This window comes from Dendropsophus ebraccatus, chromosome 7 (genome assembly GCF_027789765.1).
Source record: "Dendropsophus ebraccatus isolate aDenEbr1 chromosome 7, aDenEbr1.pat, whole genome shotgun sequence".
NCBI classification, from domain to species: domain Eukaryota; kingdom Metazoa; phylum Chordata; class Amphibia; order Anura; family Hylidae; genus Dendropsophus; species Dendropsophus ebraccatus.
This window is the reverse complement of record NC_091460.1, coordinates 69762989-69784998: the sequence shown is the minus strand read 5'-3', so window position 1 is coordinate 69784998 and position 22010 is coordinate 69762989. Positions and strand designations below refer to the sequence as shown.

Genomic DNA, 22010 nt, shown 5'->3' with positions numbered 1-22010 from the left:
TATCTCCTTTCGATGACATCATGCACCTGCACTATATGTGAGGGTCCCTGTGTACACTACTTTGTTGAAAATGTACCAAACTAAAATGATAAAATTTTACAGTTTCAGTGAAACATACCGGTACAGTAGTTAGCTATTGGTGGATACCTAAACCAATTTAACACACTTAGGGTACCTTCACACCTACCGACTTGCAGCGTAAGGCTATGTTCACACAACGTATGAGACCGGCCGGTTGATCTTTCCGGCCGCAGAGCTCTGATGCGTGAGCATCAGCGTGCGCCCGCATCAGAGCTTACCATAGCACACAGCGAAGCGAGCGGCCGGAGCCGCTCGCTTCACTGTGTGAACTGACAGGTCTTTCTGCGGCGGGAATTTACTGAATTCAGTCAGTTATTTGCGGGGCCGCACAGATCGCGGCCGGAGCATATACAATGTGTGTACACTCCGGCTGGGATCCCATTGCTTAATAGGCTGTGTTCCGCTGCACAAAAACCACGGCCGTTGTTGCCATAGGCAACAACGGCCGTAGTTTTACGTAGTGTGAACATAGCCTAAATCTCGCTGCGAGTCTGGCAGGTCCTGGCAGTTCATTGTCACTTCATACACTAAATGGTCTGAACGACCGTTGCGTGTATGTAATTCTGCCGGCCCCTTAACCCCTTCTGCTTCCGCCCGGCTCCCGCTCTGCTCCAGCTCTGTATACATTACCTGTCTCTCGCTGCACGGGGTCCCGGCGTACTGCTCTCCCGCCTGGCCAATCAGTGGCTGTGGCAGGGCAACACACTGATTGGCCGGGCGGGAGAGCAGTATGCCGGGACCCCATGCAGCGAGAGACAGGTAATGTATACAGAGCGGGAGCGCAGCTGGAGCCGGGCGGCAGCAAAAGGGGTTAAGGGGTCGACAGAATTACATTATGGTCGTTCAGACCGCTGCGTGTATGTAGTGACAGTGAACTGCCAGGACCTGCCAGACTTGCAGCGAGATTTACGCTGCGAGTCAGTAGGTGTGAAGGCACCCTTACATTATTTGTTATGGGAAAAAACCTGTCTGGCTCTCAAACTGCTCGGTACTTAACCAGCCTTCCAGAAGAGATTGTGGTTGAGTATAAAGGTACCACTGAACGTCCATCCAGTTCAGTCTATTACCATAAAGTGTTTATCTATAAGAAGGCCAAAATACCTATGAGGTAGAAGCCAATTTTCCTCATTTTAGGGAGAAAAATGTCTTTATGGCTCCAAATCTGCTAATCAGAATAAATCCCTAGAGGAACCCTTCTTTGGAAATTCATGCAGGTCCCTTTTGAACACCTTTGTTGTGTTTACCATGATGACTTCCTATAGTCTCACTACTCTTACAGTAAAGAATCCCTTTCTGTGCTGGTGTAGATTTTTTTCCCTTCTGGACACAGAGGATGCCTCCTTGTTACAGATACAGTCCTAGGTATAAGTAGATCATAGGAGAGATCTTTGTGTTGCTCTTGGATAAGTGTACACATAGTTATTAGGTCACTCCTAGGCCATCTTTTTTCTAAACTAAACTGGAATTTTATATAACTAAAGGTAAACTATTATATAATGAAGAGTTCTGCAACTTTGTTTCGCAGGTCCTCAATATTTTCAAGATCTCTGATTGCTGTGAATAAATTGGAATACTCTTGTCCACATGAAGAGGCTAAAATCCTATACTAACCTAAAGTGCCTAAAATGTTTAATTCTTTAATTAATAAAACTGAATGATGCTGTGCTAGATATGTCACAACATATGTCCAAACAGTGGCCTAAATGTATTGATAGCCTAACCTCAAGATAGAGCATTAATATGAGATCCATGGGCACCTTGTTAATAAGTTGCTAATATTGTGGTGCCAATATATAAAGAGAACAGAATCAGAGACAGCTCCGTACATTGTGCAGTGGTCACGCTCAGTTACTGCAACTCTGCTCCCTTTGAAGTCAATAGTAGTAACCCAGAACAACCAAAGCTGTCTGCTTCTGGCTCTGTTCCTTCTATATTAGGCACCAAGAGCAAATCAGTGGGGTGTGAGCACCCGACCGATGTGATATTGATGATCTATCCTTAGGATATTAATGAAAAAGTAATTGACGGCCACCTAAAACATTTTCTACAGTATGTTAACCAATAGGCTTTTTTTTTATGGATATATGATAGAATATAGAGTACGATGTTATAAGCACAACGAAAATAGTTGACCCAACATAATCAAGCATATAATGCAATGATGTTAGTAAATGAGGAAAGAAAAGTAATAGGCCAGTGCTTCTCTTACTTCTCAACAGTATTAAAAAAAAGGAGTTATTGAATGATCCTAAGGTAAGGTGACGTTCTGGTTTTTATTTTCAGGTGGATATATATTTTGGGCCTTATGTATCAAACTTGACATACTAGTGTTTCACCATGCGATGCCTCTAAAATATGGACATGTCAAATATATTATATCAGTGCAATAAAATAACAATAATATAGTTTATGCATAGCCTCCACAGAATAGAACAGTAATAGTACACTGTCAGTTTTCTACAGCTTGTATTCCCTTATAATGTAGAGAAGCAGGTCTTAAATAAAAAGAAGAGGTTAACTGGGGAAAGCTTAGTATTTCCATTCCTGTGAATAAGGGGATGGAGGGCAATACATGCATGATGCAGTACTTTTCAGGACACACTATTTATCATTTCATGCATGACCAGCCATGCACATAATATAGGCGGGTGCCCAATGCAAATTGTCAGGACCTCATATCTGTCCTCTGTGAGTTTCTTTATATCAATACAAAACCTCCACTAATCTGTCATTATTAAGGGACGCCCATTTTCGGTCTGCAGCAGGTACACCCTGCTTTGGTTTAGTAATTTATTGGGTGTCCATTTCAAGTGTATACACTGTCACCAACAATTATGCACACATAAGACCAAGATTAGAAATGTCTAGGCAGGGAACAGGTGGAAGGAACAAGAGGTTATGTATACAGGTCAGATTTATTGTGCTTAACCAGCCAATATAGTAACATGAAGTAACCAGCGGCCAAAAAGTAAAAGACTGTTTAAAATGGAAGATTTGTCCATCACTATTCATTGTTACAGTATGGCTTATACGTTGTAGCAGCAGGTTTATTGCCTGTCCCTACAAAGCTGTAGAGTAAAAAGAGTAAGAAGATGCCAGAATTGATGTTTTTACCTTCTGAGGTTCACATTTTCTAGCAATCCAGAACCATTCCAAATGCAAATGATGGATTTATGGCACTGCACAATCCATTTAGTACCCCATAGGTTCTAATGGGTAATAGTGCCAGGTGTATGAAGAATAGTTGCCCTCTGGTGTACTGTAGTTGCACCAGATTGAAAAATACTGCACGCAAGGTTTTTAGATCCAATGCAAACACGCTGGATGGCAGCTATGTCAGATTTATGGGCAAATGTGAACCTGCCTTGGCAGAAAAACTTCGAACACAGCCATCGTTCTGGGAAGACAGAAAGCGCAGAAAGTAGCTTTCTCACACCAGCTGAAAAGGTAGCTTTCCCTTCATGTCAGTGTTTCACTCTAACCAGGAGAAGATGATTAAGGTGGTATATCAAGCCAGAAAACCCTCAGAAAGGAAAGAACACCCATCTGCAAATCTTCATGAAAAGTTAGCTTATAAAAACAGACTATCATTCCCATTCAAATGTCTCAACTGAACAATCTCATTTTAAAACGAGGGAACTCACCAAGGAGACAACAGAGAAGAGAAACAAATAGATTTAGGTACCAGCATAAGCCATATACAGACAATACCATCATAACAGGAAAAGTAATAGTAATAATATAAGCAACAAGCAGCTGCACTGAAATAGACCAACCTTGTAGGTTTAGAGCATCCCTTTTCTAATAAATTCATTGTGACCATTGTTGGTGTTTTATATTTTTGATAACATGCAGTATTGTTTATATACTACTTGGGGTAGTATATTACTTCACAACTATTACTTTACATTTAGTGATCATGTTTTTTTTTTAAAGTAAGACTTTTCACCAAAATTCTAGATACCTATTTCTCTAGTGTCAGTACAGGTTCAGTCCCTGAATAGAGACATGTCTGATTGCCAGCTTTGTTATACATATACTTCTCTATATCACCACGTTAGTGATCTAGCAATTACCTGCAGAAAAATGTTTAATTTTATGTTATTTGAAGAGATTCTATTTGGACAATTTTTTCTTAGAATGAACTATCCCAATGATCAGATGATCACTAATCTTGTTTTCCCTATAGTAGGCATGGGGAACCTTCAGCAATCCAGATGTTGGAAAACTACAATTCACATTATTTTTGCACAATAGTAGGTAAAGCTTTGGCTGTTCAGGCATGATAGGAACTGTAGTTTTGCAACAGCTGGAGTGCCGAGGGTTCCCCATCCCTGCCCTACAGCATTTACAAGGTAATACACCATGACCATATGAATGACCGGCAACCATGTCATACATGATTATATTGTCCATTCTTTGCACCAGCTCTCCACCCTCATTTATAGACGAGGGTCCCAAGAGGAGAGCAGTATTTTTTATTCCATGCACATATTATATTTAACTAACAGAAAAGAATATCAAATAAATTAAATATAATATGACTACTGAACATATCAATATACAAAATGCTTTTAAAGTTAGATAAGACTGGTGAATATAGTGAATGGACTTCATTGCTACCTTAGCTCTGTATGTTATTATAGAACTAAAGTGAATTTACCTTTTTGCGCATTCTTGATGTCAGCGTTCCAAGGTCATTTGCATTATTTTCAGATGGATCTGCCTCAGACCGGGAACTCTGCATAACAGCCTCCATATTGGTTTTAGTTTTCAAAGCTTGCCGACGGGGCACAAAAGGTTTTAAGAATTCAATGTAGGATACCCTGAAGATGAAAAACAATATAAGCAGATAGAAAACAAATCCCATTGAATTATTTATTAATATTTTCAATAATGTTTTTGCATTTGTTTGTGACTGTGACTCATACATCCTATATCACAGTATTCAGAACTCACAGGTTGCATACCTAAGGTAGCAGTAGGTAAGGTTGCATCAATATGTATATCAAAAGATCACATGTATAACAAAAAAATTATCATACATTGGAGATCTATTTGCCACATAATTGGGATCTTTCCCTTTTAATGCCAAATGTAGTTTTTTCAAGCATAATGTGAACACATCCTGTACTGTCTATTACTTTTAAACTTCTAGGAAATGTTATCCATCTCTCAAGAATGTAATTTTAAAAGTGACATCAGCTTAGAACTATATTTAAGGACATGGATCATGTTATCCAGCAAAAATATTTTTCTTTCAAATCAACTATTTCCGGAAAGTTATATAGATTTGTGATTTACTTCTATTTAAAAACCTTCGTTCTTCCAGTACTTATCACCTGCTGTATGTCCTACAGGAAATGTTGTTTTCTTTTCATTCTGACACAGTGCTCTCTGCTGACAGCTCTGTCCGAGACAGGATCTGTACAGAGCAGCAGAAAATCCCCATAGTAAACCTGCACTGCTCTGGACAGTTCCTGTCACAAACAAAGGGGGGCAGCAGAGAGCATCATGTCAGACTGAAAAGAATACACCACTTCCTAAGGCCATACAGCAGCTGATAAGTACTGGAAGACTGGATATTTTTCAATTGAAGTAAATAACATTTCTGAAATCACTTGATTTGAAAGAAAAAGTTTTTTGCTGGAATACCCCTTTAAGAAGAAATACATGAAGTAGCAGAAGATGTAGCAAAAAATCTTAATGCAGTACAACACAGAATATGGATTTAATGCAGCTCATGAAAAAGGTGGGGAATGACAAGCTAGTTTATAGATTTGGAATATAAAAACGGCTGTAAATCAGGATCAGTATCTCAGGATCTGTTTTTAGCAATATAACTAGCAAAGGATTGAGCAGTCAGAATTAGTAAGAAGATTCAGCAAAGTGAATGGAGTAAAATTTGATTACTTCTTCACAGTTCTATCAGCCTCAGGGTATGTTCACACACACCCTCAAAATGACAGGTGGTTTTATTTTATAACAGACGTTATTTGTATCATAACCACCGTTATTTGTTGTGAAATGACGGCTGTCCAATAAAAACACCATTTTGACGGTGTGTGAACATAGCCTTAAGGTGAGTTGCATAACTTTTTCTAAAATAAACCAGAAGACCCGATTCATAGTATAGTTAATTAGAGCAATTTTACCATTCACTTTAAATTATTCAGTTTGTTGTGCAGATTTGTATATATAAACTGTAAGATAATGGTTAAAATGGTAATAAACCTTTAAAACAATAACACGTAAATCTGAGGGAGCTCACCGGCCATCACGACTGGTTTCAAACTTCTTTGATAACATTTCTCGCTCATAGTCATTGAGATGTATGCAAAGTTCAGATAACAGATCTTTAAATTCCTCTTTGCTCACGAAGCCTGTGCCATAAGGATCAAGGTCTTCAAATTCTCTGTGGAGGTCATCCCACAAATACTCCACCTACAATATGTGTAGAAATTAAACATGTAAAATATTCCATTTTAGAAGTAGTTTAGAGCAGTAATAATTATAATGTTAGACCACTACATTGGCCAGGGTTTTGGCGATCTGTATTTTTGGTTTGGTAGTTTTCTTAGAATTTGTTGAAGATAATGAAAGCAATAAAAAAACATGGGAAACCGAACCATATATAATCATAGAGCAATGTTTCTTATCCTTCTTAGCCTCCCAGCTGTTGCAAAAGTACAACTCCCATCGCACCCTGCAACAGGTGGAGAGCCCCAGATTGGGGAACACTTATTCAGTAATAGAGATGATCCGGGAAGGCATCAGGAATCAAATGCAGAAGGTTTGACAGAGTTTGAGTTCTATAGAACCTAAGATTTTCAGTAAGATGAAACTGAAGAATTGACCAACAGTAGAGGCTCTGCAAGGTGATAGAAGTATTCTTTAAATACCTATTTTACACAGGGGCTCATTGCTATAGCTGAAATGGGGCCACCAACATTTAAAAAATGAAAAGATAGGGATTATTTTAGCCTTCGGTATGTCTCCTGTGTTTTATTCATTCCTTCCGAGGCATCTCAGTGCCCTATTTCACATTATCCATTGCTTCCCCTCTCTGTTGCACACTCAGAATATATATACCTCTACTGTCATTAATACCTAAACAAAAAAGGAAAAAAACACTATGATATATGAATACAAAAAGGGCACTATGAGCATAATTTCTTAAAAATAGAACTATTTTATTGACATTATTCATCAAGCATCTGTGCACAGATATAATGGTATCAGGCTAAACTCTAAAGTGGAGTGCAGTAGCAGCCACCAGACTGCTCAGCTCTCCCCCTACTGGTTTAGCAATTTCATACTGTACATAAAGCTCTTAGGCAGCAGTCACATGAGATTCTCTCCAGTAAATAAACTCGCCCATAATAGTCCACAGATCTCACATGTCCCGACGTAAGTTTTACTGAGTTCCTGAGGAAGCCTTAACAGCAAAACGGACATTGGGACGTGTGAGCTCTGTGCACTGTTATGGGTGGGTTTATTTAATGGCGAGAATCTCATGTGACTGCTGCCTAAGACCTTTATGTATGATATTGCTGAACAAGTAGGGGGAGAGCTGAGGAGTCATGTTTAAGTCTGGTGGCTGCTACTGCAGTCCACTTTAGCCCAATACCATTGTACCTCTGCACAGATGCTATGGTTTGTTGGTCGTTTGTGTGGTGCTATGATTTGTTGGTTATTTGTGTGATGCTATGATTTGTTGGTTATTTTATTTTGTTATTATGTCTATTCATGTATAATATCAATTAAAAAAGTGAATAATAACTGTATAATATATCAAGGAGTTGGGGTCCCTCAAATACTAGTCTATACAACAGCTGCCTGTGCTTTTACACATGCTCTATTCTAGTTTTAGACTTGTCCTCAATCATTAATGATAATAAGGGTTAATATTTTTTTTTTACCTTTGCACGGACATTATCTATCAGTATGTCAGAGTCACAGTTTAGCTTTTTCGACCGGATCAAAAAATCTCCATCTCCTTTCTTTGGGGGGCTGATCTTTGCATTTGGATAACATGCTGATTTGGGGGAGTATCCAAAATGTCTCACAAACTCCAGGTAGTCAAGAGTCTTGTCCTGGTTAGTTAGAAATGTGCTCCAAAGCCTTCTGATTTCTCCTCGGGTGACTGCAGGCTGGATATCAAGTCTTAAAAAGAAAAAAATATATATTTGAATTAATATATATGTATGTAAAAGTTATGTGAAATGGAAAGTATATTATATTTTAAAGTAGGACAGTCCAAACACTTGTATTGTATTGTATTGTACCAGCATTATACAGAGGTGTACAGACACTCCCCAGAACATACATGACCCTTCAAACATGTGATCCCCTCCAATTTGAAACTTATTAGCTATATAAGATTTGAGGAACCAACAAAATCCTAACACAGTGTGGTATTAATAAAGTACGATAACTATGAATCTCTTGTGAAGTGCACTGAGTACACTAACCTATCACATTATGGATCACACATACCGCTTTAAAAGAAAGTACATAGTCTCCTGACTTAGTCGTCTTGAATTCATTTCATCCAAATCTTCAAATTCCTTCTCCACTGCGAGATAGTTCTTGTGGATGAGGCTTTTGATAATCTTAAACAACTTAAAAATAACATAACAATATATAAAACTCACGCTGTTAGTGTTCGTAGCCATGTTGGAAATAAAGAAGCTGGAGCAATTTTTATATAAAAATACTGTTTGGCAGGCGCACTTTATAGTAACTAGAGATGAGAGAATTTACAGTAATAATGAAGCAAAGCGCTTTGTTATCGATGCTATTCGCTCATCAGCCAGCTGCCATTTAAGTGCCCCTCCTTCCGGGTGCTGGGAAAAGCTGGACCCTGTCCTGGGAAACTTCTGGCTGGCACTCCCATTGGAGGCACTGTAGCTGCCATTGATGCACTTGCAATTTGTTAGATCCTATCTAGACATTACAAGGTATCAACTACTGAGAACTTTAATTTTTTTTTTTTTATCAATTTCCTACCATGGCCAAATTACATCATATTATCATATGCAGTGAATGTCCTGGTTCCTTAAAAAACATGAGTATTACTTACCTGTTCTGGTGTCCTTTCAGGATCACCCCCCTCAAATGCTGAGCTTCCAATTGATCGTTGGTCAAAAAGACTTGGAACTCCTCGTCTATTAAAAAAAATATATGATTTGTAATATAAAATGGTGATAACAGCATAGCAATATAAACTACAAACAATAAAACTTATTTACTCGATAAGTAGAAAAAAACCCAGATATTGCCAAACATACCATAAATTTGCCAACTACTATTAGTGAACACATGCTAAATACTGTAAATAGAAGAATCCAAATGAAAAAGGGAGATATGTCCCGCGCAGACCATAAGTATAGAAGCAAATTTTATTGGTGTATATCCACAGGACCTGTGGATATACACCAATAAAATTTGCTTCTATACTTATGGTCTGCGCGGGGACATATCTCCCTTTTTCATTTGGATTCTTCATATGACTACGCATACCTGAGGGTTCTGCAGCTGAGAGTCTCCTGCAGCCGCCAAGTGTACATTATACTATTTACATGCTGTTATAGTGGTTGCGGCTTCTCACAACCACATCAGGTGAGCTTAAACCTGTGTGCAACTTCATTGCCATGGTGCTTTTGAATATACAGTGTCACCCTATGAGGTGCTCAGCCCTGTGTTTTTTCTGTTTCCCTATTTGCTAGATAAATAGAAGGGGCACAGTTGTTCAAAAAGGAACTTGTCACTATGAAAATGCTATTTCATCTGGTATCGGCACAATGTAATTGTAGCAGATTAATATACAGCCTATCTTTGTGATTAATTTTAAACTAGTCATTTATTGATTGAAATCTTATATCTTTTCATGCTTTGGAGTTCAAAGGGTGATCCTATCATTGGCTATGTTCACACAATGTTTTTTCAGCTCATTTAGCTGTCTGGCCGCCCCTCAGTGTAATGACTGCTGTTGGTACATTATTCTAGTTTGGGATTATTAATCGCCCTTTGGTTGTGTCTTTAATTGAAAAGTACATTGAATTTAATAGTTAAAATGGAGAAGGACAGTGATAAAAGAAAAACTGTGTGTGAACGACAAAAAAATAAAGTCCGTGTTTGCAAAAGACGCCCGAAAATAATTGACATGATCATCATCTTGACGTCCGTTATTTTATACATTGTGTGCATTGGATGTCCATCATCCATACATCAATTAAATTGCGGAAATAGTGAATGTCTTTTTAAATAGAAAGAGAGGACGCCTTTTCTATTTTTTTTTTGACGTTGTGTGAACATAGCCATTGAGTTACAATGTCCACTAAGAATAGAAGGATCAGGGATTTAAATCAATAAGTTACAAATTACACTGAGTCTTTTCCCACATAGATAGATAAATAGATAGATAGATAGATAGATAGATAGATAGATAGATAGATATCCATTGAATAGATAGATAGATAGATAGATAGATAGATAGATAGATAGATAGATAATTTCTGCTCAGCAATTCCTGACATTGTGCTGATAGATAAAATTTTGATGATGACAGGTTTTCTTTAAAGTGTCACTGTCGTTATAACTTTCAAACTCTAAATCAACAGTAGATGTGAAATAAAACAAGTTTGCAATATACATTCATTATTTTTGTTGTTGTTATCATGCTGTAAAACAAAGCTGAACTTACCAGAACTCCAGGTCCAGTCTCCTGATGGCAGATTTCCTGACTTGTGCTGGTCGAAAAAAACAGACTAAACACAAGAATTTCGGCAAGTACAGAGAGTCACGGCTCAATGTGTCCATCAATCACATGACTGCCTTCTCTGTGAGCGCTCAGATGACCGGGGAAACACAGGACTTCCTGTTTTCTGACTCTTTCCTGTTGTCAGAAAACAGGAAGTGCCATGTTTTCCATGATAACAAAAAAATAAAAAAATGAATGTATATTGCAGACTTATTTTATATCACAACTACTGCTGATGTAGATTTTGAAAGTTATAAAGACATGTACACTTGAAAAAGTTTATTACCAGATAGGTGAGACACAACAGAAATTTTGTTTGTGGAATATTTTCACAGTAAATTATAAAAGTCAACTGCAATGAATCATTGATCTTGATGTTTTGTATTTATTCTTGAAATTACTTGGTGCTTTAGTAATAATAACAAATAATTTATATATTGTTTAAATATCATGTAGAGCTTTACAACAGGTAAAACAAATAAAAAGCAGCAAACAATAAAAAGGAGAGAATCTAAGGGTTTCCTCGACCCATATTTTGTTGTAATGTGGTAGGAAAGATATGTTCTAGAAATATATATATATAAATAATATACTCTATATAGGTAGGTTTTATGGTTCTGTCAATTGTGTGTGACATTAAGACTGGTTCTTGGCCTGGCTATACCACATACAGTAGAGTCATTCTTCCTTGCCCATCAATAGCAATAGTACTGTACAGCCGAGCAGTAGAAGTTGGGGTGTACCCTAATGAGCTTTATCTTCGCTTCACTGAGCAATACAGACGCCTTGACAAGGCCAAATGCTGCAAACCTCCCAGGCTTTTGTCCGGAGGAATGGCAGGCACTTTGCATCCCTTTAAAAGGCAAGAAGGCCTTTCCAAGTTCTGATGAGTGATGTGGATTTTCAGGGCAACCCTGGGTCATACAGAACTAATCAAGCGAAAACAATACCCAAAATTTGCCTGACAGACACCAAGTATCTGAAGACTGTATCAAAAAGACTTAGGAATTGACAAACACACAGCCAGTGCCAAAGGATCAAATCTTAAAGGTGGCAGGATTAAAATTATTTATTCATTGTTAATTTATTTATGTATGTGCAAATATCCTGCAGGTGCTGAGAGGACGCTGAAAAGAGGCGGTTTTAGAGCCAGGGCTAAAATGTTGGTCCATTTAACTCATTCTTTTCCTTAAGGCGATCAAAACATTGGCATTTATGAAGCATAGGGAAGTTAAAAAAAAGTATTGTAAATAATTGTAAAGGATTGGGGACTTAGTCAAGACGGTTGGGCAGAGAGGCCATTAGGGTATTAGCTGTTCAGTGTCCAGCAAATTAGCAAATGAATGCTTATGTCAATACAAGAATAATCCCTATGTGACTTAACGTATAGAAAAGTGGCCACTGAGTCTTGGCCATTTACTGCCAAGATTGCTATCTTATTAGTTTTTGATTTCCTTCTCTGGATATGAGCAATAATCAGCCATGATCCTTTGTCACAGACATTACTGAGAATATTACATAATATTCCAAACATCTGCATCATTACACCAGCAAGAACTTACGTTGACCATTCACATGACACATATGGACACTCATGCCAAATTCCTCCCATTCCCATGGCAGGGGAATCATCAGAACAGAAAACTCCTAGCTAGTTCTTGATAGTCAAGTTTGGATGTTCGCCTGCCCAATGGAGTTGTGCTAATCCTTTATGCAGCTTACCACTAAGACACCTATGTATATATTATGTATTATCACTAGTGTTGAGCGAGCACTAAAATTCTTGAGTGTTCATTACTCGATTTGCATTTTTTAGTGCTTGAGTAAGGAACCTCAAAGTCAATGGGACAGTCAATGGGAGATCAAACGGTTAATCAGATGGCCCCTACTCAGCAGAGTTGGGGTGTCTGGTTCACCTAAAAAACCTCAGAAAGTGATGGAAACACAGTGGAAAAGTAACATGAAAATTATAAATTAAAATATTTACATAAAGTCATCAGTAGAGTAAAGGGTCCATAAATATTGCTACCTGTTATGTTGCACAATTAAACCATGTTTTACCAAATCTACTTTTTGTTATCACAAATTTACATAATTTGTTCTATTCAATTCACAAGATTATTAACAAAAACCTTTTGTTTGTGTCGGATGTCCAATGCACATAATGGCTATGTTCACACAACGTTTTTTTCAGCTCCGTTTAAAATAACGTCCGTCATTTTGAGTCTAAAATAACGGATGTCATTTAGAAGCCTTGCCTCCCCTTAGTGCAATGACTGGTGTTTGTACAGTATTCTAGTTTGGGTAACTAATTGGACTCTGGGTGTGGCTTAATTGAAAAGTCCATTGAGTTTAATAATAAAAACTGAGAAAGAACGGTGATAAAAGAAAAACTGTGTGTGAACAACTAATAAAAAACGTCCGCTGTTTGCAAAAGACGTCCAAAAATAATGATCATGTTCATTATTTTGACGTCTGCGGCAAAAACATCTTTTATTCAATACATTGTGCATTGGACGTCCGTCTTCCCATTGACTTCAATGCATTGCCATTGTAGTCAGTTAAATCGCGGGAAAAACTGACTTTTTTTAAATATCAAAATCTGGCGCCTTTTCTCAATTTTTTAAGTTGCGTGAATGTAGCCTAAGTATAAAAAGAAGGACTTTATCCGCGCGAATGTCAGAATAATGATCATGTCAATTATTTTTTAAGTAATGATCATGTTAATTATTTTCAGACTTTTTTTGTTGTTGTTCACACATTGTTTTTTTTTTTTCACTGTCCTTTTTTCAGTTTTTACTATTAAATTCAATAGAATTTTCAATTAAAGACACACCAAAAGGCCAATTAGTCCACCTAAACTAGAATAATGTGCCAACAGCTTTTATTGCACTGATGGAAGACCAATCGTCAAAATAACGGATGTCATTTTGGACTCAAAATGGTAACATAGCCTTACTCAGGGTGATATCTGATTAGCCGATAAATGAGTATTTAAGTTTGTTATCTGAACTCCGGTCTCATTACACAGGGTAGATATCCTCCTTTCTAATGGGGTTCTTACTTATCTTTTGTCTTCTACATATGCAGTTCAAATGCAGGTAAGTATAAGCTGTGATTTAGAATTAGGAACACACTGACTGACTGAAATTTTAGTTAGTTAGAGTAAAACTAGTGAAAGACCCTTTCATGTGATCTAGATGCTCATAGCTTTCCAAATAAAGTCACTTTGAATAAACTGAAAATAAAGGAGTCTTTACCCCACTGGGTGTTAAACTCAGGCCCTCCAGCTGTATTACAATCCCATCATGCCTGGACGGCCAAAGCTTTAGCTGTGTTCAAGATGCTGAGTCACCAATAGCCACTTGTTTAGACCTGTCCATGGTACTGAATGCAACTTTTTCATGACCTGTTACCTTTTCTCACAGGTTACATGACAGTAGTGTACCATTTTACCATTTTCACAACATTAGTTCTATTCTTAAGCAGGTCCTCACTAACTTTATAATGCCATAATACGACATTACATTTTCACTACTCAATAAAAGCAGACTGTGAAAAATATTGCCAACTAAAATATAAACCAGCAGCTTCGTAGGAAATGTTTTTCTTTTTGGGCAACACATTGGCATGAAAAGGGTAATAATGGGGAGATGAAAAGTGAATGTAAGAAATTTTCTAAAGAAGAGATTGATCCACATAAATGATCATTCGTTCATATGTGGCAACATTTTGTAGCTTGCAAAAGGTGCATGTCACATAAGGGCTGACATATGCTTCAGAGGGGTTAAATTGCTAAATTCACCCTGTCAAATAATCTCAAGAGAAGAATTACAACTGTAAGAAGCTCTCATGATGGTCTGGGACATACAGTAACTAATGTTCACCTATGGAGGTAGCTAAGGAACCCAAACAACACCATATGTGTCTCTTAGGAACATGATTGATCTACTTTGCCTTCCACTACTGTTCTACCCGGCTGACGTATTGGTGGTGAATTGTCTAGTTATACTGACATTTTATGACTATTTGCTTTGCACTTGCCAATCCTATATTTTAAAGGATAGGAATTTTTTTATGGCGATAGTAGTAACTTTTATTGTCCCCCTATGTGCAATTCTGTTGTGAAGCTATAAAACCCCTTTAAACCTATTTAGGCCCCCAAATGTGGAAATTTGAAAACTAAATAAATTACAATTCCATAATTCTCTGGGAAATGTTTGTGTTGTTGCCATGTGAATCAGAATTGAGGCTTATGTTCATAGCAGTCTATAATAGAGCCCCATGTGTATCCTGGTTCTCTTGATAACTGTTAGAGATGATCGAACCTAGAGCATGCTCGAGTCGATCCGAACCCGAACTTTTTGCATTTGATTAGCGGTGGCTGAAGTTGGATAAAGCCCTAAGGCTATGTAGAAAACATTGATATAGTCATTGGCTGTATCCATGTTTTCCAGACAACCTTAGAGTTTTATCAAAGTTCAGCAGCCCCTGCTAATCAAATGCCGATCATTCGGGTTCGGATCGACTCGAACCCGAATCCGGTTCGCTCATCTCTAATGCCTGTAGAATAAGTAGGCTAATAGCACTCAAATGAGCTGGACTAGCCTCATCTGGCATCTTTTGCTACATTCCTGATTGCAAGTGGATTGTATTATTGAGTACAATATTGTTAAATATCACCTAGGCACTGCCAACTTTAATGAACCACCTGACCTGAATGGTCATGTGAACTTTGATCATCATGAGTAGCCAATGCTGGAGTATGTCCATAAAATTAATCCTGACAATTGATATTTGGCTAGGGTCACATATAAGCAACACCACAAAGCAGCAATGGATGCCATGGCGTCCCCAATGAAATCATTGTCACAAACCAGGTGCAACAACATGTGACCAAAACACAACAGTGATGGCAAACACAAAGAATGGTCAGAGATTCAGTCACTTACAAACCTCATGGAAAGTCAAATTTTGTATTATCATGTTACAAGTGATACGAGTGATACGACATACGAGTAAGAGTAGCACAGTGAGCTGGAGCAGTGCACATCTGCATTTAAGATCCACCGGCCACTGGGCCTTAATAAAGATGTTATACAACAGAAATCACCAGTCATTCATGTAGAACATAGATGTTTCATAAAAACAACATATCTACTATGAGGACAGTTTTACTGTTTGGCTGGGCTGCCACAAGACAGCTTTGTCCAAGGACAATGACTCTTGCAGTGAGCATACAGAGAATGAGCACTCTGATGCTGACCTTAGGCAGCGTCTCAGTGGGGCTTCCATGTACAATGTGACCCTGCGGGACAAGCAACACAAGAACTCAACAGGACACAGGATGAGCCTGAAACTGATACTTAGATGTTTTCTCAAAGAATTCTCTCCTGGGCTTCACAATTCAGCAATGGTTGATAATATCTTCATTTCTCCTACTAACAATGTTCAAACTATCAAGTATTGAGGTAAATTGTTAAAACTTTTAAACTTAAGAAGGGCACAATTGCTTATGTACTTTGTATGGTTCATGAGTCATGTTGATGTAATAACGTTCACATATGGATATACCTGAACATAAAGCTACTAAGTAATTTTGTGAGTACTTTATGTAGTACAGGTTCTAAGCGGAGCAACTCTTATAGCCAAATGCTGCATTCACTATTCTGTAAACTTCTCAGGCAGAAAATTCACTTTGCATAAATCAACAACTACAAGCAAATACACAAAACTTTGTAATATATCTTATTCAACAAAAATTCTCCCTTCTCCTGTCATCAGGCATCTTCCCTCTACCCATGCTAGACTGTCATCCACTCTGAAAATTAGAAATTACTTTTGTTACTGGATACGACTTGTAGCTAGCTCAGGGATCAGATTGGAAGTCTATGGAAGGGGAGGAGGGAGATGAAACGCAAACAAAGTGCAGAGAAAAGGACATCTAAAAGACAATTTGCAGAGCAGAAATCCATGAAAAAATTCCGTATACAAGAAAAATAATGGCTAGACGTAGTGCCACTCTTCATTTATACATTCTGGAAAGCTTATCTTAAACATTTGCTTGAAACAAAAGGTACGCGTTAACAACAGGTACATATAAGGACATTTTCATATGCTATTAACCATCTGACATTTAATGCAGAAACTGCACAAATTTCTGTGTCAAAAACTACATACTTTTTTTTTTTTTTTTTAAAGACAAATTCTACAACTGAGTCAATATGTCTCTTCTTTCTGCACCATCCTGCTCTGATTCTCCCATTTAAATTAATGGAAGCCTCAGGATAAGCCTCCTGTGCTGCTCAAGGATTTTGCCTTGGCTTTGTGCACATGCTGTAATAAAGAATAAAAAAAACTGCTCTGAAAGGCTATGTTCACACAACTTTTTTTAGCTCAGTTTAAAATAACGTCCATCATTTTGAGTCTAAAATAACGGACATCATTTAGCCGTCTGGCCTCCCCTTAGTGCAATGACGGCTGTTTGTACATTATTCTAGTTTGGGATTACTTATTGCCCTTTGGGTGTGTCCTAATTGAAAAGTCCATTGAATTTAATGGTAAAAACGGAGAAAGAATATTGACAAAAGAAAAACTGTGTGTGAACTAATAAAAAACGTCCGCTGTTTGCAAAAGACGTCCGAAAATAATGATTATGCTCATTATTTTGACATCCACGGTAAAAACGTCCGTTATTCAATGCATTGTGCGCACTGGACGTCCGTCTTCCCATTGACTTCAATGCATTGCCATAAATCACGAAAACTTACGTTTTTTTAAATATCAAAATCGGATGCCTTTTCTCAATTTTTGACATTGTGTGAACATAGCCAAAGGCAGTCACCTACACCTTAGCTAATAGGAACTGCTGACACAAACAATCACTGGAATAGCAAATTGTACCAACATATGGAATGATGTAAGTCAAAAGGAAAATCCTTATGTCTATCCTAATGTCTTAGAGTGGTCTGATAAAGATAAGATGATCACAAGTTATCTAGCTTATAGGCTCCATTTTATAATTTCTGATATGAGAGAAACTAATGGGAAGTGCTCAGTTTCCTTGTAGCACCATTGCAGGGCAACTTAAGCATTACACATTCCTCATTTAAAGTGATTATTGCTTCTATGTTCATGAGGCTTTCTGTAAAGCATATTGCTCAATGCTGCTAAAACAGCTCAGTCAGTATGGCAGCCCCCATAATAATGCACTAAGAATGCCATCAAAAATTAGCAACAGATTAAAAAACATGTTTAAGCAGCATCTGGATCTAATCAGTAAAAAAATCTACTCTATACATTCCCTTTAAATGAACTGTACATACAATTCACCAACAATCTTGGTCTTTTGGACTGAGAGATGTTCTTTGTAATTGCTTATAACCCTCCTTGGAAGAAAATGTGATGCTACTAACAGATTCCCTCTGAAAGGAGGCAAAAAGATACAGTATCTCGTGCAGTATCTACAGAGATGCAAACCCAGGCTATGGATACTGCATTGAAACAGCAGCAAAATGGTGCCTTTCTTTTCATGCAAGGTGAATAAAATAAGATGCAAAGTTAACATTTTAAATGGCATTGTTCTTTGCCTAATCTGACCACCATCCGAGTGGTGATCTGGTTATTAGAAAAAAAGAGGAAGAATGGAAAACATTGGCAGGGATTGAAGCCGGGAGATGAATGTGGAAATGTAGAATGATTGTTTCTTTTTTCTCTGTCTTTCAGCTGACGGTCGTTTCTGTCTGTTTTTTAGAACTGATCCAAGGGGACAGGGAAAGTCAGTGTGGGGAGCTAAGGAAGACCCCTTTCTACAGCTGCGGCTGAGAGGATTAAAGTGCTTCATCCACAAGGCAACATTACACAAGTAGCCTTTGAACAAAAGTCATGGATACTATTAATGATATGGTAATCCTTAATCGAGCTACCTCCCAGTAGTGATTATACTGACATGGGAAGAATATATAAGTCGGGGATGCATCCCACAAACAACACTGTTCTTTTGTCCTTTCCAAGCTTGAGTAGGACTAACTTCAGTAGCATCTATAACGTCACTTTTCTCCTCTATGTATAGAAGGAACAAAAATCTAGACCTAAGACTGGATTTGCTTCCTGCAAGTTCCCACACACATTTTGTGTTGTTTGAAAAAAAAAGTATGCCTGTCAACCTTAGAGACTGATGCCTATCTGAGAGCTGGACCACACAAAGGTTTCTTATGGAGGTCTGGCAGAAGATGATTTAATTGCTTAACAAAGCATGTCTCAATATCTGACTAACATACGAACAGTTTGGAATAAGAGAGGCATATACCTTTGTTTTTACATATACTTGGACCATTAAATGGCACTGTGTATTTTCTTTCCTTTATTTTTTAGTTCCACATGCAGTTACTATTCAAACACCAGCCGTCCATCATTCCCGAAAACCCCTGAGTCAACATTTTACTTCTATTCTCCATCACAAAAAGAGCAAATATACCACACAAAAAGGGGCGTTAGAACAAGTGTACCAGCATATTGGCAGGATTTGTAGAGTACACAATGATGACAAAGTTGACAATGTTAACACATGCAATATAAATAAGACTATGTTCACATCAGAGATTGTTTCTTACTCCAGATTATAAAAGAATCACAACTAGTCAAAAAATGCAAAAATGCATTGGTTGTCACTAAAAATCATAGAACCGAGCACCTTGTCATCCCTGTTTTGATCACTGAATGATCAATAAAAATAATGAATAGATTTGTATACATGTATTGTCCTATGGATTAAAAAAATGTAAAGAGGATTATTTTTTTTTTTTTTTTTTTGCACTAGACAGGAAAATGTTTCCAACCAAATGCAATTACCAAACATCCTAGTTGGAGGAACTGTCTGCTAAACTATCATGACCACAGGGGCATAAAAACATAGAAGATTTTGTGTAGAAAAAGACCACATGGTCCATTTAGTCTACCATTATATTATGTTGTTTATGTTCATCTTGGCATAGATACACGCTTATCTTGACATGTTTACATACAATTGCTTTAGATTTACCAACCACATCTGCTGGAACTTGTTCTGAGCATCCACTACTCCTTCAGTAAAATAATATTTTCTCATGTTCATGTTTGAGTTAGAGCACTGTCCTGAGTCCTGTTGCCTTCACTCCAGTCTCCATCCTGCAGGTAAGGCCAACATTTGTCTTTGCCACCTCAATTACAATGGCAACCCCAAATCCTGGAAAGATTTTTTTAAGTAATTCACCATACACTTTAATATCTTGGAACATATAGAGCAGGCATGTCCAAAGTCCGGCCGGAGGGCCATTTGCGGCCCGCGTTCCGAACTTTTACGGCCCCTCAGGTATCCAGCTTGCTATTATCTGCCTGTGTTATAAAGCATATAGCATGTAGCAGGTAAAATGGTCGGCCCTCGCACATGTTCACTTCATCAAATTTGGCACTCTCCGAAAAAAGTTTGGACATGCCTGATATAGAGTAAAGGTAGCCTCCGTCTTTGCTGAAGCTCAAATTATTAGAGGAACAATATCTAGTGACATCCAACTCAAAACAAAGTCATAATTTCCCTATAAAGGGTCTTTAAAGAGTTAGGACACATTCTCTCTCCTATGTTAATGCCCGAGCACCTCAACCATAGGCCATTATTCAATACCGTTCTGCACTTTGGCTTTTGAATAAAGTTTTCATAGTTTTCCCTCCTTAAAGGGACTGAGAATGTCTGCCAGCATCTTTGATGACCTCATATCTCCATCCAAATTAACTGACATTAGATTATGAAGAATTTGAATATGTCCACTTGGTACCAAAGTTAGCACCCTTTTCCAAACACCTTCAGCATCAGCTTGGGAAGTCTATTAAGGTAGAAAGACCCAACAAGCTCTTGAAGTAGGAATTTCAATAAATACAGAGCAACAATCTGTGTCTAACATATACTTCGGCACTGCAGTCAGCTAGGCGTTCATACATCAGTCTCCCAACATCAGATCCCAGATCATTTCTTTTAACAGTGAGGTACAGCTTGAAGAACATGCTTGTGCCTACAGATAGAAGCAGTACATAAGAAACACATGTCTATAAGCCTTTGCTTCTTTGTTTGTCATGGTTTCAGCATGTTAAGGTTAGAATTTGAGCTGGCCATTCTGTTTGGCAGAACCTTTGAGCCAGGGGCTCTTTGAGCCAGTTCACACAGAGTAAAACTGGTGGAATTGCTGCGGAACTCCGCCAGCCTCCATGTCATACTCCGAGCGGAGAGGCGCAGAGAGAGGAGGCGCGCAAGCCCTCCCATAGACTGCCTGTATGACACGGAGGCTGGTGTAATTCCGCCAGTTTTACTCTGTGTGAATTGGCCCTTAAAGCCTTCACCCTTTAACACCTTTAGAGAGATCTAGACTTCACTATTGGGAGTCCCCTGGGCTCAGCCCATAAGCAAGATGCCTTGTTTATTGGACCCTACAACTCTATCTACTAAGCTACAATTTACTCTCAACTATAGCTTCATTGCTCCTGCTGCTCAAGTCTGTCTCTGACATATTACTCCAGGGACAATTTTTGCTGAAACTTTGCAGAAACTAAGAAGGCAAATGCTCTAATGGGTCATGCCTCCAAGTTTTTCTGTCATCCAGGTGTGCCCAAGCCTTCACCTACCTGGATATACAGTAGGCATAAAGAAGAATTCAATGGTACTTTGTAATAGGTCAATATCCCTAAGTGCCTCTTCCGGATTTTTCTTGAATCTGACTAGACACTAAAACGTCTCTAATTTTTAAAGCAAAAAAGACAGGAATTGCAGATAGCCGCCTCAGTTTATTTCAGGAGAGGTATGGAGGTTTCTCTTACTTATCCTCAATAGCTTTTCCAGAAGTTCTCCTCCTATCCTCTTGGAGTCAAGGAGATCCCTGATGTGAAGAGATACAGGGTAAAAAGCTTATATCTTGGAGCAGCACTACCAGATCACTTGGGGTGGGTGCCAGCGGGTGGCCGAGACCACGGCTTCCACTTGAATATACGTAGAGATTCCCACAGCACTCCAAATTAGCAAACAAACGTGGTTTATTGCATAGTGAAACAGCACAAAAAGTCAAAGCAACGTTTCGACGACCTCCGTCGTCTTTTTCAAGCGTGACTATACCTCAAACAACAGATCCTCTTATACAGGTGT

General features: G+C 38.2%; 1 protein-coding gene across 1 annotated transcript in view; it reads right to left on the bottom strand.

Annotated features, from left to right (window-relative positions):
• Positions 1–22010, bottom strand: part of LOC138797497 (EF-hand calcium-binding domain-containing protein 6-like) — a 105647-nt gene that overhangs the window by 13334 nt on the left and 70303 nt on the right. Inside the window, exons 14-18 of the mRNA XM_069977738.1 lie at positions 9167–9251; positions 8581–8705; positions 8004–8247; positions 6353–6525; positions 4745–4907 (exon numbers count right to left, since the gene is read on the bottom strand). Of these exons, the coding sequence (XP_069833839.1) occupies positions 4745–4907; positions 6353–6525; positions 8004–8247; positions 8581–8705; positions 9167–9251 (790 nt within the window). The remainder of the gene's footprint in view (positions 1–4744; positions 4908–6352; positions 6526–8003; positions 8248–8580; positions 8706–9166; positions 9252–22010) is intronic.